We start from the raw sequence: 13,383 nt of genomic DNA on the forward strand, positions 1-13,383 counted from the left end.
ATAAAAAAAAAAATAAATCATAATCTTGTACTTTTCAATGTAAACCCTAAAATCCTGTTCTTTCAGAAAGCATTTTCAGCAAGGCTCTTTATTACAGGTAGAATTACAATGACAGGTAACACCTCTATACACAGCTGGTAACAAAGTATCCTCCAATTACAATAGACATTAGATGTAGTAGAGCTGGAATCACCATGGCACCTCGTGTGGATTACGTCAGACCTGGGTGTTTTTGGGGTTAATAAATTGGTGAAAGAGGGTGGAATTTTATGTATTCTATTTCAAATAAAGGATTTTTTCAGTGCTTGTGTTTATTTCTTTTCACTTATAGATTAGTAATGGGGGGAAGGTGTTATAGAACCCTTCCAATGTGGTAGAAAAAAGAAATGGCCGCACATCCAAAATTCATAAGTTGATCTAATGCCGCTAGGCAAAAAATTAAATACCTGAACATAAGGTTCTTGGTTTAACATTCTGATCACATTGTATGAAGCCCACTGCCACGTTACAGCGAACCTCTGAGTGGGTCCCTACTGTGACGCCTTAATGGAGCAGAACCATGTGCCAACCATCACCACGGCGACACTGCACCAGCAGGTCAGGTGACCTGGTGCCTCACAACACCCATACTGCAAGGCTGAGTCCCCATGACTCTAGGTCACACCGCCCCACAGACACAAAAATCACTGCAACAATGGCCGCCACACAGCACAAACACCCTGTGAAGGGAGCAGATTAACTCACCTTACACCAGCTCCCAGTATGTGAACTGGGAGCAAAGAAAAGGCAGACCCTCTTGCAGTCTCCTGCTAATTAAAATCCCCTGTGCCAAATGGTTGGAGTGCTGGTTCAAGTAAAAACAAAAAAATGAGGGGATACATTATGCATAGCAACAGTGTGGTAGAAAAAAGAAATGGCCGCACATCCAAAATTCATAAGTTGATCTAATGCCGCCAGGCAAAAATTAAATACCTGAACATGAGGTTCATGTTTGTTTGGTTTTTTTTTTCACCGTTTGTGTTTATTTCTTTTCACTTACAGATTAGTAATGGGGGGATGGTGTTATAGACACCTCCTATTACTAATCTAGGGCGTAGTGGCAGCTGTGTGCAATTATTAACCCCTTATTACCCCATTTGATACCGCACCAGGGCAATCGGGATGAGTCAGGTAAAGTTCCAGGATTATCTAATGGATTTGACAATCCTGGGTGGCTGGACGCCGCTATTTTTTAGGTTGGGGGGGGGGCAATAACTATGGGCCTCCCCAGTCAGAGAATAGGAGCCCCCAGCTGTTGAGCTTTATCATGGCTGGGTATCAAAATTTGGGGGTACTGCACACAGTTTTTAAATTATTTATTTAAATTTAAAAAAAAAAAAAAAAAAGCATTATGCCGTTGTTTCTTATTTTGATACACAGCCAAGATAATGCGCATGGCTTGGGGGCTGCAGCCTGTAGCTGTATGTTTTATCATCGCTGGGTATCATAATATGGGGGGACCCTACTTCAATTTTTTAATTGATTTATTTATTTTTTACGTGAATCTATACATAGCGCCTCTGATTGAAAGCAGTCAGACACACTGTCAAACAGGGTGAGGGCACTGTCTGACTGCAACCAATCAGAGACTGGAGACTGCCAGTGGGTAGGGGAAGCAGTGCATATGCATAAAGATAATGAGCAGACCCAGACGTAGAGTGAACGGCCCCGGAAGAAGTTTACAGCCACGCGGAAACAGGTAAGTATGAAGCGCTTGCTTTATTCTTATTTTCTCTCTTTTTTCTTATATTACCTAGGTGGTCATTCCTGGATCATTACCCTCAGAATTCCCGGTTCGGGGTCGGTGCTCAGGTTCTTTTGAACCCGCTTGGGTCCAGAATTTTACAGTCCAGGTCTGCCCATCACTAGTCATAAATCAAAGGAGACCACCGAGAGCAACGCTGGAAACAGGTGAAGACAAGGACAGGTGAGTATAAGACAGGGTTCAGGGTGCTTATGATTGAAGCAACACTCCAGAAGTGCAATAAAACAAACACTGGAGTGAAGCTTTAAAATGGAGGGGTGCAGAAAAAACACTACCTGAATCAGTAGAGCTGCAGGCCTGCAGCAATTGTAAAGGGTACTTGGTTTAAATTAAAAAATCCAGTGAAAGGTCATCTTTATCTCATAAACACCGATTTAAATAATAAGATTAGGTAGTCCTCCTAATGTGGACAACAGCTGTTCACACTCCTGGGCCTTTTGCATGATGTTCTTCCAGGTAAAATCATCTTGTGCATGTCTCATGGACAGGATACCAGCATTGGCAAGCTCAGTTCTATGAAGCTCTTCTTGGGGTGGCTCTACAGAGACACTTGGGGCTTTCGGTGCATATTCCGACTTTGCTAGGGATGGGGGATCCACTCCTTGAGGCTCAATGGGTACCGCAAACCATTCATCCTCACCTGCAGACCTTCTGGATGTAGGATTCTGCTGTTCCTTTGGGGTTTCAATTTCCAGGTTTTCCTAGTTCAGATACACAGGGCTGAAGCATGTTATGATGCAGTACCTGTTGCGAATGCCACAAGAACAGCCCCCTTCATTTTCCCACAGTATATGTACGGGATGTTGCACTAAATAACACTTCATCATGAAATACATGTACTGCAAGATGCACAAAGGCGTTAAATTTCATCCGCCTTGTGTACACTGCTTAAGACTGTTAAAGGGGTATTTTAAAGGTTGGATGTTCTGCCTTATTGATAGGATAGAGCTAACTTAAAAATTGCTATGGGTTCCACCACTACCAAATTTGAGAATCAGGGCTTTGAAGAGCTCTGTGTAAATGGAATTCACTGTGCTGCTCCATTCATTCTTAATGGGATCAGTAGGACACATAATCAGCCACCACTCCATTCACACCGGTTCTCGAGATCAGTTGGACCACTAGTGATCAAAAAGTAAGCACCTACCCCATAAAAAAGGGAGAAATTCAAAAACGTTAACCCCTTTAGGACATGTGCACACATTGAGTATTTGGTGACTTTTTTACCTCAGTATTTGTAGCCAAAAGCAGGGGTGGAACAATCAAGTATAATAGAAACACGGCACCACTTCTGTACTTATCACCCTCTCCTGCTTTTTGCTACAAAGACTGAGGGTAAAAAGCTCACCAAATATTCAACGTGTGAACGTGGTCTTAACACCAGTGATTGACTGCAGCTATTGTGTATTTGGAATCACCACTGCAGGACAAGTAAGCGAAGACCAAACACACCACTGGATCATTGGCACAATGATATCACATTGTCTGCTGTTAGGATAGCTTTTAAACACCAACACATTCCCTTAATTCTGAATAAATTTTCAATTTGTACATGAAAAGAAAATTGGTTCATTCACTATCAGCAAACAAAAAACATAGCGAAGAATAGAAAACCAAACTACACTGGAAAAAAAACATTCAATTTCATTAAACTGTATAATAATAAATCTTTGAATTACACAACTTATAAATCTCTTTATTTCATTTAGAAGGAGGATGGATGATTATGAGCAGCTGTGCAGCGCACACAACACTAGTGACATCACAGGGGCATCATTCTGAAGGTTCTAATACAACATTCCATATCTTCCAGTCATAGAAAGGCCGCAGATGTGCTGAGATTGACAACTATTTCTAATATGTTCATTATTATTTGTGGTGGGCGTTGTACAGCTTGAGATTCTTTCTGAACAGGTAATTAATAATAGTTTTTTCATTAAACTGCCTGTCCATTGTTAAATATCCAAACCTGTATCACCACCCCCTGTCTATTATATGTTCAATCTGGCACAAGGTCGGATTTACATGATCACGGTCATTAAACTACTCCAATGCAGAACCGACATTAAAGAGGTGGTTCACTACTGGACAACCCCTTCTTAAATACTGAAGTGCCTCATATAAAAGAAATAAAATGCATGCTGTGTCTCCTGGTGGTCACGTGACAGGCTGCACCACTTATGCAGCATATCAGTGGCCATATTTCAGGCGGATGGAAGTGTTTAGGCTGCAGCTGATCAGAAGCCACTGATTAGCTGCGGCGGACATATGACATAATAATGTCATGTGGTCGCAGAACGCCAACATCACTGGCACAGCCCTGGTTTGTGAAGTGAGTATATGTTTTTTAGATTTGATATGGAATACTTAGAATTTAAGAAGGGGTTGTCGAATAGCGGACATCCTCTTTAATACAATCTTTATGTGCTCGTCGAACTTGATGCCATATAGAGTACATCTCCTTTTTACACATAATGATTTTTACACATATTTACGCCAGTTTCTTTTTTTGGATCTGTGCATAGAAACTAGTGACAGACGTCCAAACCAAAGCCGCCTGAAGAATGGTCAGCTCACTTCTTTTAGCTGCATCTTGGATTTCAATTTTTTTGGAGGTTGATAACTGTTCACATTCAGTCATTAGGCCCTGTCCACAGGCTATTTACTTCATGCAGCATTTGCTTGGACCTGTCCCGCCCACAGCCATGACTCAGTCATGGGTACGGGATTGAAATAGACCAGGTGAGTGCTGCTAAGAGCAGTTTTACTATTTCATATGTGAGGCCGTATGGCACATTTTATAAAAATATTTTAGTGTAGGACTGCCCCAAATGAGATTTGCCGTGACGTGGCGAAGCAGCTCAAGAAATTGCAATTTTTTGCCAAAAATCTCAAAATTTTTATTATAAGTACAGTTTGGAATTTTTAGTGCTGAAGTGCACATTTAGTGCTGGCTTTTTGTTTTTTCATCTTGGATTTCAAAGCCTGAAATAGTTAAAAGAAGCTCAAAAAGACAGGAGATATTCACAGCAAGTCGTTTTGACATTGCAGTGCATCATAATTATTTTTAGCATTTTTAAGCACATTTTCAGGCAGAATCTCTATGTGTGCAGATATCCTAATAGAGGCAATAATTGGGAATGAGCTTTCCTACAAATGCTTGTTCCTTGTTATCGGCCTGTATAAATTGGAATTTACATTTATAAGGTATCCTGTTGGCTGATAAATGTTATTTATTGCAATCCTGAATAAATGCATTAAACATTCGTTTTTTAGCATCAACTGTAAAAAGAAAATGGGGCAAGATCCATCAAAAATGTTCCTTGATAACATCCACAAAGTTGTAATCTACAATCCAGTTGCCCTGTCATACTTAGCATTTAATATAATCCACAAACTATTTGAATGGCCGTACTCATCCAAGAAGATCAAAGGAAAGGTAAGGAAAAAAAAAAATCTACTTACGGTATGTGTAATGGACCAATGAGCTCTCCTGTCATGTTTTTTTTAGTAAATTCTTCCATTCTCTATAAAGTAATAAAACTTAAACTGTATAAATAAACAAAAGAACTGATTAAATCCGCCAATGAACAAACATTCTTAAAAAAGCTCATTACCAATTTTTGGCCGGTGTAAACCCGAGGAACAAGGGTTTTGATTAGACCGGCATAAAAGTCATAATTTTTGGCAACTGAAGGTAGATGAAGGTAGCTGGATTTATAATAAACACACAACTAAGATAATGAAATAGCTATAAAGAACAAATTCTATCTGTATTCATTAACACAGCAAATTTTCTGAGACCCATAGCATTTTCCATTTTCCATTGATGGAACTGTGTTTTTTGCGCATCAAGCTGTAATTTTTCTTTGATTTTGCTTTTACTGCATCTTTTGGACAAAATGCAGTAAAAATTAGCAATTTTGGAATTTTGATAGCTTTTTCTTTTCGTCATTTTATGAATAGGTTTATTAAGTGATACATTAATACCATGTTTCCCCAAAAATAAGACCTACACCGAAAATAAGCACTAGCAGAAATTTTTAGCATTTTAGGTATAAGGCTTAAATATTAGCCCTACCCCGAAAATAATCCCTAGTTGCGGTTCAATAATGAAGTGTCCATGCAGCTAAAAAAGTTAAAGAATACTGCAGGACACTCCATTATAGAAAGAAGACACCCCCAAAAGAGAGAAGAAAGAAGAGAGAAGGCCTCGTAATCATAATCACCAGACGCCGATCGAGAGGAATGCAGCGCAACGCATCAAGGACCTGCGGTGGAACGCACACCCACACACATCAGATTGGACACCCACACGCATCAGATTGCACACACAATCACACATCAGATCACACACACACATCCGGCGATACGAATTGCTTCTGGCCAACAGAGGTTCCCAGGACGCAGTGCAGTAGAGCACGAGGACCTGTAGTGGAACACATGGAGGACCTGGCGGTGGAACAGGTGTGAAGGTTCAAGCTCAAGAACAAGTTGTGCAGACATCTGAAGATTAGGGAACCTAAAAATAAGCAAGATTAATTCCAAAATGCATCAAATGCCAGCACATTTGTGTCAATTTATGTGATGGCCTGGCGCCGCCTGGTGGTCACAGAAGAATACTACACCCCACATAACACCTAGGGGTCTTGAGGATCCGGGGGCGGAAACACAGTAGTTGAAGTCTGACGTTCAAGGGGAGAGGAATGGAAGTGCAAGGTCAAGGCTGTGCCTAGTGGAGGGTAGCCAGGGTAGTGGCCCTGGTCTACTGGCTAGGTGGCAAGCAGTGGACCATGTCCAAAGGCGACGGGAGTACGGTCACGGGAGATCCAGAGTGGACAGGGACAGGGTTGGAGCCCGCCGGTACCGACCGCAGAGATTAGGTCCCGAACCATGCACAGGCGGGGTACCTGGACCCTAGTTAGAAGACGGCTACAAGCCTCTTCTCTAATTCACCAGGCCGGGAGCAGGTTTCAAGCCTAGCTCCAGAAGTGTTAGCCCAGATAGAGCGAAACGGCAGCCCAACGCGGGGGATAGGGTATCCGCAAACACCCACTGAAATCCCAAGGGTCAGTTTTCACGGGCACGTCTCCCAACCAGAATATACCGGGAGTGGACTTCCCCCATTCCAGACGTAGTCGTCCAAGAGTGAGGAAAATGTACAGAGAGCCGGAGGAAGGAACATTGGTACACCAGCCGGGTGTGGGACCCGATTACACCCGGACGCGGCAGCCGGCCACTGACATCTTGGTTTACCAACAGACTCGTGTGCAGTTCTTCAGCAGTGAGTACATCAACAGTCCCCGGTCCGACCCAGCACGCCACCTCCGGCCCACATCGCTCCCCGTATCCTGGACACTGAACCCCGGGGCATCCACCCCTACCCATAGAGGGGTTAACAACCGGCTGCCATTCCATCGCCCCCGGGTGCCTCCCAACAGCAGCGGTGGTCTTCCATATTACCACACGAAGTATCTACAACAATCTCCGTACTTATACGTCCCCTTTTTGTTTGAGTGTCTGCGCGACCCCGGGTCCGGAAACCCCTCGAGCCACTGCGGATCCGTATACGAGCAGCCTGACTGCTCACTTGGGGGCGGCACATTTATAGTGTTAGATGTTTTGTTGAAGAAATAAACATTTAGGTCTCAATTCATCTTTTCTCTTGTTCCATTTTTCTTGAGAAATGTTTTCATTTTAGTAGCTTTAGTATTTGCGCCCTATTCTCTACACATTTTACAAAACTTTAGTTGTATTTCTTTTTTAAGTCTGTTATTTTTCCCCAAGAATTTTGCTTAACCTAAGGTTTTAAAAAGTTTCATGAAATGTGACCTTTACCAAATATTGCATTGCATCTCACTTTCAGCCTCCCCACTACCACCAACACTGGTGACTTTTAGGCTATGGTCACATGACTGTATTGTCTCCATCCAAGAAAATGGTCGGATTATTCTAACCAGACTTTCATTTAGTCGGAGTTTCATCAGAGTGGGATCCGTTTTCTCAGATGTGGAGAAAAAAAATAAAAAATTCTCTATCTTCTCAATTCCATCAGTGGGTGAAAATCGGACCACAGATGGATGTCATTCGACTGTGCCTTTTTTTTTCACGGACCCATAGACTTTAATGGCCAAGTGCCATCCGATTTATACAGGCAAATCATGCATACTGTAGTTTTTTTCCTCAGTCTATGTGGTCTGAGGAAAAAATCGTACATGTACACTGCCTCACTGAATAACATTGGTCCGACTGTAATCCAATGGTTTGTCGGATTGCATTTGGATCAAAAATACAATCGTCTGCATGAGCCCTTAAAGAAATTTTTACTTTTGGTGCTAAAAACTGATTACACATATAAACTGATTACACACAAAAATAAAGAGCATTTTATTTTTGCACCAAATTCATGAACCACGTGCACCATTTTGAATAATTTGGAGCAAAAAATCTTAGCAAATATAACAAGACTACAAATAAAAGTGATTTAAAAAAATCACAAATGATAAATCTGGTCCTAAGGCACCTTCAAAGTTGTAAAATATTGTTGCAATTCGACAATCGACCAAAATGTTGTGACTTATGCCAGTATTTGCCTGCTCTACAAAAATGGGCAGAGCATTGGCAGGACAGGGGCAATGCTAAGGCCCGCCATCTAATTGCTTTCAAATTCATGTCACATTGGTATTGTGATTTTTGCCAGAAATGTATTTCAGGTCCTGGCGCAGGGAGATTGCGGTTCGTGTAGGCGCACTTTGCGCTGCACTGCTGCAGGTTGCTACCGACGCATGAGCAGTTATGTGTCAGGCTCTGCCCGCAGCAGGACAAAGCAAAGTGTGCCTGCACAAACCACGATCTCCCTGCAAAGGCATGATATTTTGGGCAGCTATGTGGATGGCGCAGGGCGCGTCATCCACAGCAATCACATCAGGAGGACGGCGATTACCAGTGGGGAGGAGGGACAGGAGCCACGGCAAAGACACTCATCGGACCAGACCGGTTGCATTTGCATACAGCGCGGGAGCTATTCAAATGGTTTTTTTGGGATATGCAGGTGGGTCAGGGCATAATATACCCCATTTTAGAATGCAGCATAGATGCTAAGGAAAGTTGTGGGATTACCATGTACCCCCTAAAACAAGACACTGTCATATTTTGTTTTGTCTTGAAAAAATGCGATAGGGCTTATTTTCGGGGTAGGGCTTATTCTCTGAGAAACATGGTTGGGGGAAAGTTTACCTCCCCAACCCCCCCTCCCAGTAGAATGATACCAGACTCCAGGCGCCTGCATCACTCCCAGGTCCTCCTGCGATCTTTGGCAAATGGTCACAGATTTGCTCTCCTCAGTCCTGTCCTGCTTTTGGCCTACACATACATGAAATCACATAAGGACACACAGACTTCAGATCGCACACACACGGACCACATCTGGCGATACCAATTGCTTCTGGCTCGCATTGGATCCTGGGACGCAGTGTAGTGGAGCGCGAGGATGTGTGGTGGAATGCATAGAGAACCTGAGGTGGAACGCATCGATGTGGTCCCCCATGCGTTCCATTGCTGGTCCTCACGCTCTACTGCACTGCATCCCAGGATCGATTGTCTGCCAGCCAGAAGCAATTGATATCACCAGATGTGGTGAGTGTGTGAGTGCAATCTAATGTGTAATTCTGTGTGTGATCTGATGTGTGTGGGTGTGCGATCACTGCAGGTCCTTGATGCGTTCCACCGCAGGTCCTCCCATTCGGCCTCTGGTGAGAATGATTGCAGGGTCTTATGTCTTTTTTCTTCTATTTAAGGGGGTGTCTGCTTTCTATCATGAAGTGTGCTGCAGTATTCTTTAACTTTTTTTATGTGCAAGAACACTTCATTATTGAACCGCGACTAGGGCTTGTGGTACAGCTTATATTTAAGAAAATTCCTGCTAGAGCTTATTTTCAGCGTAGGTCTTATTTTCGTGGAAACACAATAGCTCATAAAACTGGTGACAGGTTCCCTTAATGATTAGGCCAGATCATTCAGGCTAATGCACAATGCTAGTCTTAATGAATTGAGGCCATATATGAATATGGAGTGATGGTTTTATTCATAATGCTTTAAATAATGTTTATTTTTTTGTTTTATTATTTCTTTATTTTTTAATGGGGAATGGGGTGGTGATTTCAAGGTTTTTTTCAAACTATCTCTTTTTTTAAAAACTTTTTTACGTTTACCTTATTTGTTAGGGGATTTAAAACTGCGTTCATTTGGTCGCCAGGTTTATAGACAATCACATTTTGGACCAAGATGGCAGAAATGGGGGACAGTAGGTCCCCAAGTGCCATTGTAACCCATTGGCTCCCCTCAATCACTTCATAGGGGTTGAGGAGGACGACCAGTACATTTAAATCTTGCTGTCAGTTAATGGCAATTAAATGGTTAAACAATAGCGATCAGCACTAGCTTCATGCACCCTGTAAGTGTCCTGTGATAAAAAAAATAATATAACAGGTCATTAAGAGGTTAAAGGGGTTTGAAACATGAACATTTAAAGGATAGATAATAAGTACATGAATATTATGGGTCCAATTTGGGACCCAATCATTCATGAGAATGGGGGTTCCATGTCTCTTATTTGAATGTTTGAATGGTACATGCCCACTGCAGATCCATTCAGTGTCATGGGAATGTACTCATTCATCTCTGCCTGTCCCATCCACTATTAATGTAGCAGTATTGCTAATGTGTGACAATCACTCCATTGAACAGGTTGAGTTTTAGGGAACAACCCTTTAACTGTAGAAGCAACAAATAAATTGGAGCCCTTTGAGTGATGAAACAATTTTTCCAATTTATGCAACCCAGTGAAAGGGAATCTGTCACCATCTGTCGAAACTATTCATATGGGCATACATATAATAGGATGGTAAAAAAAAGCCATACCTATATGTCTCATATCAGTTGCCTCGTGGATAAATCATCTTTTATTACTTTACGTAATTGAGCTCTTCCAGGCTATGGGGCGGATGCTGCCTGGAAGATAACTCCGCCTCCAGAGACTATTTTAAATAAAATGGGCGTATTAATAGGTTAGATAGGTCAAAGTGGTGACAGAATCTCTTTAAATACTACAATCAGCCTAAGTATCATTTTACGCATATTTCCTATTTCATTGTACTGCCTTGTGGTCAAGTTACTGTATGTTTGTATACAATGTAAAATATGCTAATATTGACTTTGTTTTCCACAACCTCTTTGTAAAACAGACTACTCTCCCATTTAAGAAGGAAACTAAGTGCCCAGCCTGTAAGAAGAAAGGTATGTTATCCATTATCATTATTCTTGTGTTCACAATATTCATATAAACATGAAATTATGATTATTTCTAATAATGCACCAATATTAATGCAACAAAACAGTTGATTTTTTCCTCCGTAACTGATTGAGAATACTGAAGTCTAATAGCGTAACTAATGTTGGGATGGGACCAGGGCCCCCACCCTCCCCCCACATGTTGGTCAGATGTATGGGCCCTTGTAGTGTTCTAAATCCTATAAAGATATACGCGTTGTCCTCCTCCTCCTTCAATATGTAGCTATGTCCCCCGTCCTTGGCCACTTCCTGGTAAATATATCCCCCATCCTGGCATATACAATATGCCCATCATCTTTGTATATAAGTCTCCTATCCTGGTATATATGTCCCCCATCTTAAGCCCCATCCTGGTAAATATGTCCACATCCTGGTATGTGTGTTCCCTATCCTGGTATATATGTCTCCGATCCTAGGTCCCATCCAGGGTATATGTGTTCCCCATCCTGGTATATATGACCCCCATCCTGACATACATGTTCCCCATCTTGGTATATTTGTTCCTCATTCTGGTATATATGTCTCCATCCTGGTATATATGTTTCCATTTTGATGTATATGTCCTCATCCTGGGCCCATCTTGGTATGTATGTCCTCATCCTGGTATATACTGTGCCCCCATCCTGCTATATATGTCCCCATCTTGCTATATCTGTCCTCATCCTGGGCCCATCCTGCTATATCTGTCCTCATCCTGGGCCCATCCAGCTATGTACAGTTAGGTCCAGAAATATTTGGACAGTGACACAATTTTCGCGAGTTGGGCTCTGCATGCCACCACATTGGATTTGAAATGAAACCTCTACAACAGAATTCAAGTGCAGATTGTAACGTTTAATTTGAAGGTTTGATCAAAAATATCTGATAGAAACTGTAAGAATTGTACACATTTCTTTACAAACACTCCACATTTTAGGAGGTCAAAAGTAATTGGACAAATAAACCAAACCCAAACAAAATATTTTTATTTTCAATATTTTGTTGCGAATCCTTTGGAGGCAATCACTGCCTTAAGTCTGGAACCCATGGACATCACCAAACGCTGGGTTTCCTCCTTCTTAATGCTTTGCCAGGCCTTTACAGCCGCAGCCTTCAGGTCTTGCTTGTTTGTGGGTCTTTCCGTCTTAAGTCTGGATTTGAGCAAGTGAAATGCATGCTCAATTGGGTTAAGATCTGGTGATTGACTTGGCCATTGCAGAATGTTCCACTTTTTTGCACTCATGAACTCCTGGGTAGCTTTGGCTGTATGCTTGGGGTCATTGTCCATCTGTACTATGAAGCGCCGTCTGATCAATTTTGCGGCATTTGGCTGAATCTGGGCTGAAAGTATATCCTGGTACACTTCAGAATTCATCCGGCTACTCTTGTCTGCTGTTATGTCATCAATAAACACAAGTGACCCAGTGCCATTGAAAGCCATGCATGCCCATGCCATTACGTTGCCTCCACCATGTTTTACAGAGGATGTGGTGTGCCTTGGATCATGTGCCGTTCCCTTTCTTCTCCAAACTTTTTTCTTCCCATCATTCTGGTACAGGTTGATCTTTGTCTCATCTGTCCATAGAATACTTTTCCAGAACTGAGCTGGCTTCATGAGGTGTTTTTCAGCAAATTTAACTCTGGCCTGTCTATTTTTGGAATTGATGAATGGTTTGCATCTAGATGTGAACCCTTTGATTTACTTTCATGGAGTCTTCTCTTTACTGTTGACTTAGAGACAGATACACCTACTTCACTGAGAGTGTTCTGGACTTCAGTTGATGTTGTGAACGGGTTCTTCTTCACCAAAGAAAGTATGCGGTGATCATCCACCACTGTTGTCATCCGTGGACGCCCAGGCCTTTTTGAGTTCCCAAGCTCACCAGTCAATTCCTTTTTTCTCAGAATGTACCCGACTGTTGATTTTGCTACTCCAAGCATGTCTGCTATCTCTCTGATGGATTTTTTCTTTTTTTTCAGCCTCAGGATGTTCTGCTTCACCTCAATTGAGAGTTCCTTAGACCGCATGTTGTCTGGTCACAGCAACAGCTTCCAAATGCAAAACCACACACCTGTAATCAACCCCAGACCTTTTAAGTACATCATTGATTACAGGTTAATGAGCGAGACGCCTTCAGAGTTAATTGCAGCCCTTAGAGTCCCTTGTCCAATTACTTTTGGTCCCTTGAAAAAGAGGAGGCTATGCATTACAGAGCTATGATTCCTAAACCCTTTCTCCGATTTGGATGTGA

The 13,383-nt window shown here is 42.1% G+C and overlaps 1 protein-coding gene across 3 annotated transcripts in view; it reads left to right on the forward strand.

Annotated features, from left to right (window-relative positions):
• The first annotated feature begins 3,634 nt into the window (after positions 1-3,634).
• LOC142301837 (uncharacterized) overlaps positions 3,635-13,383 on the forward strand; it is a 29,841-nt gene continuing 20,092 nt past the window's right edge. The window contains exons 1-3 of one of the 3 annotated variants that reach the window (XM_075342871.1): positions 3,635-3,718; positions 5,081-5,243; positions 11,047-11,098. In XM_075342871.1, the coding sequence (XP_075198986.1) occupies positions 5,100-5,243; positions 11,047-11,098 (196 nt within the window). In that variant the 5' untranslated portion in view covers positions 3,635-3,718; positions 5,081-5,099. The remainder of the gene's footprint in view (positions 3,719-5,080; positions 5,244-11,046; positions 11,099-13,383) is intronic. The other 2 variants (XM_075342872.1, XM_075342873.1) reach the window with 2 other exon arrangements.

This window comes from Anomaloglossus baeobatrachus, chromosome 4 (assembly GCF_048569485.1).
Source record: "Anomaloglossus baeobatrachus isolate aAnoBae1 chromosome 4, aAnoBae1.hap1, whole genome shotgun sequence".
Taxonomy (NCBI): domain Eukaryota; kingdom Metazoa; phylum Chordata; class Amphibia; order Anura; family Aromobatidae; genus Anomaloglossus; species Anomaloglossus baeobatrachus.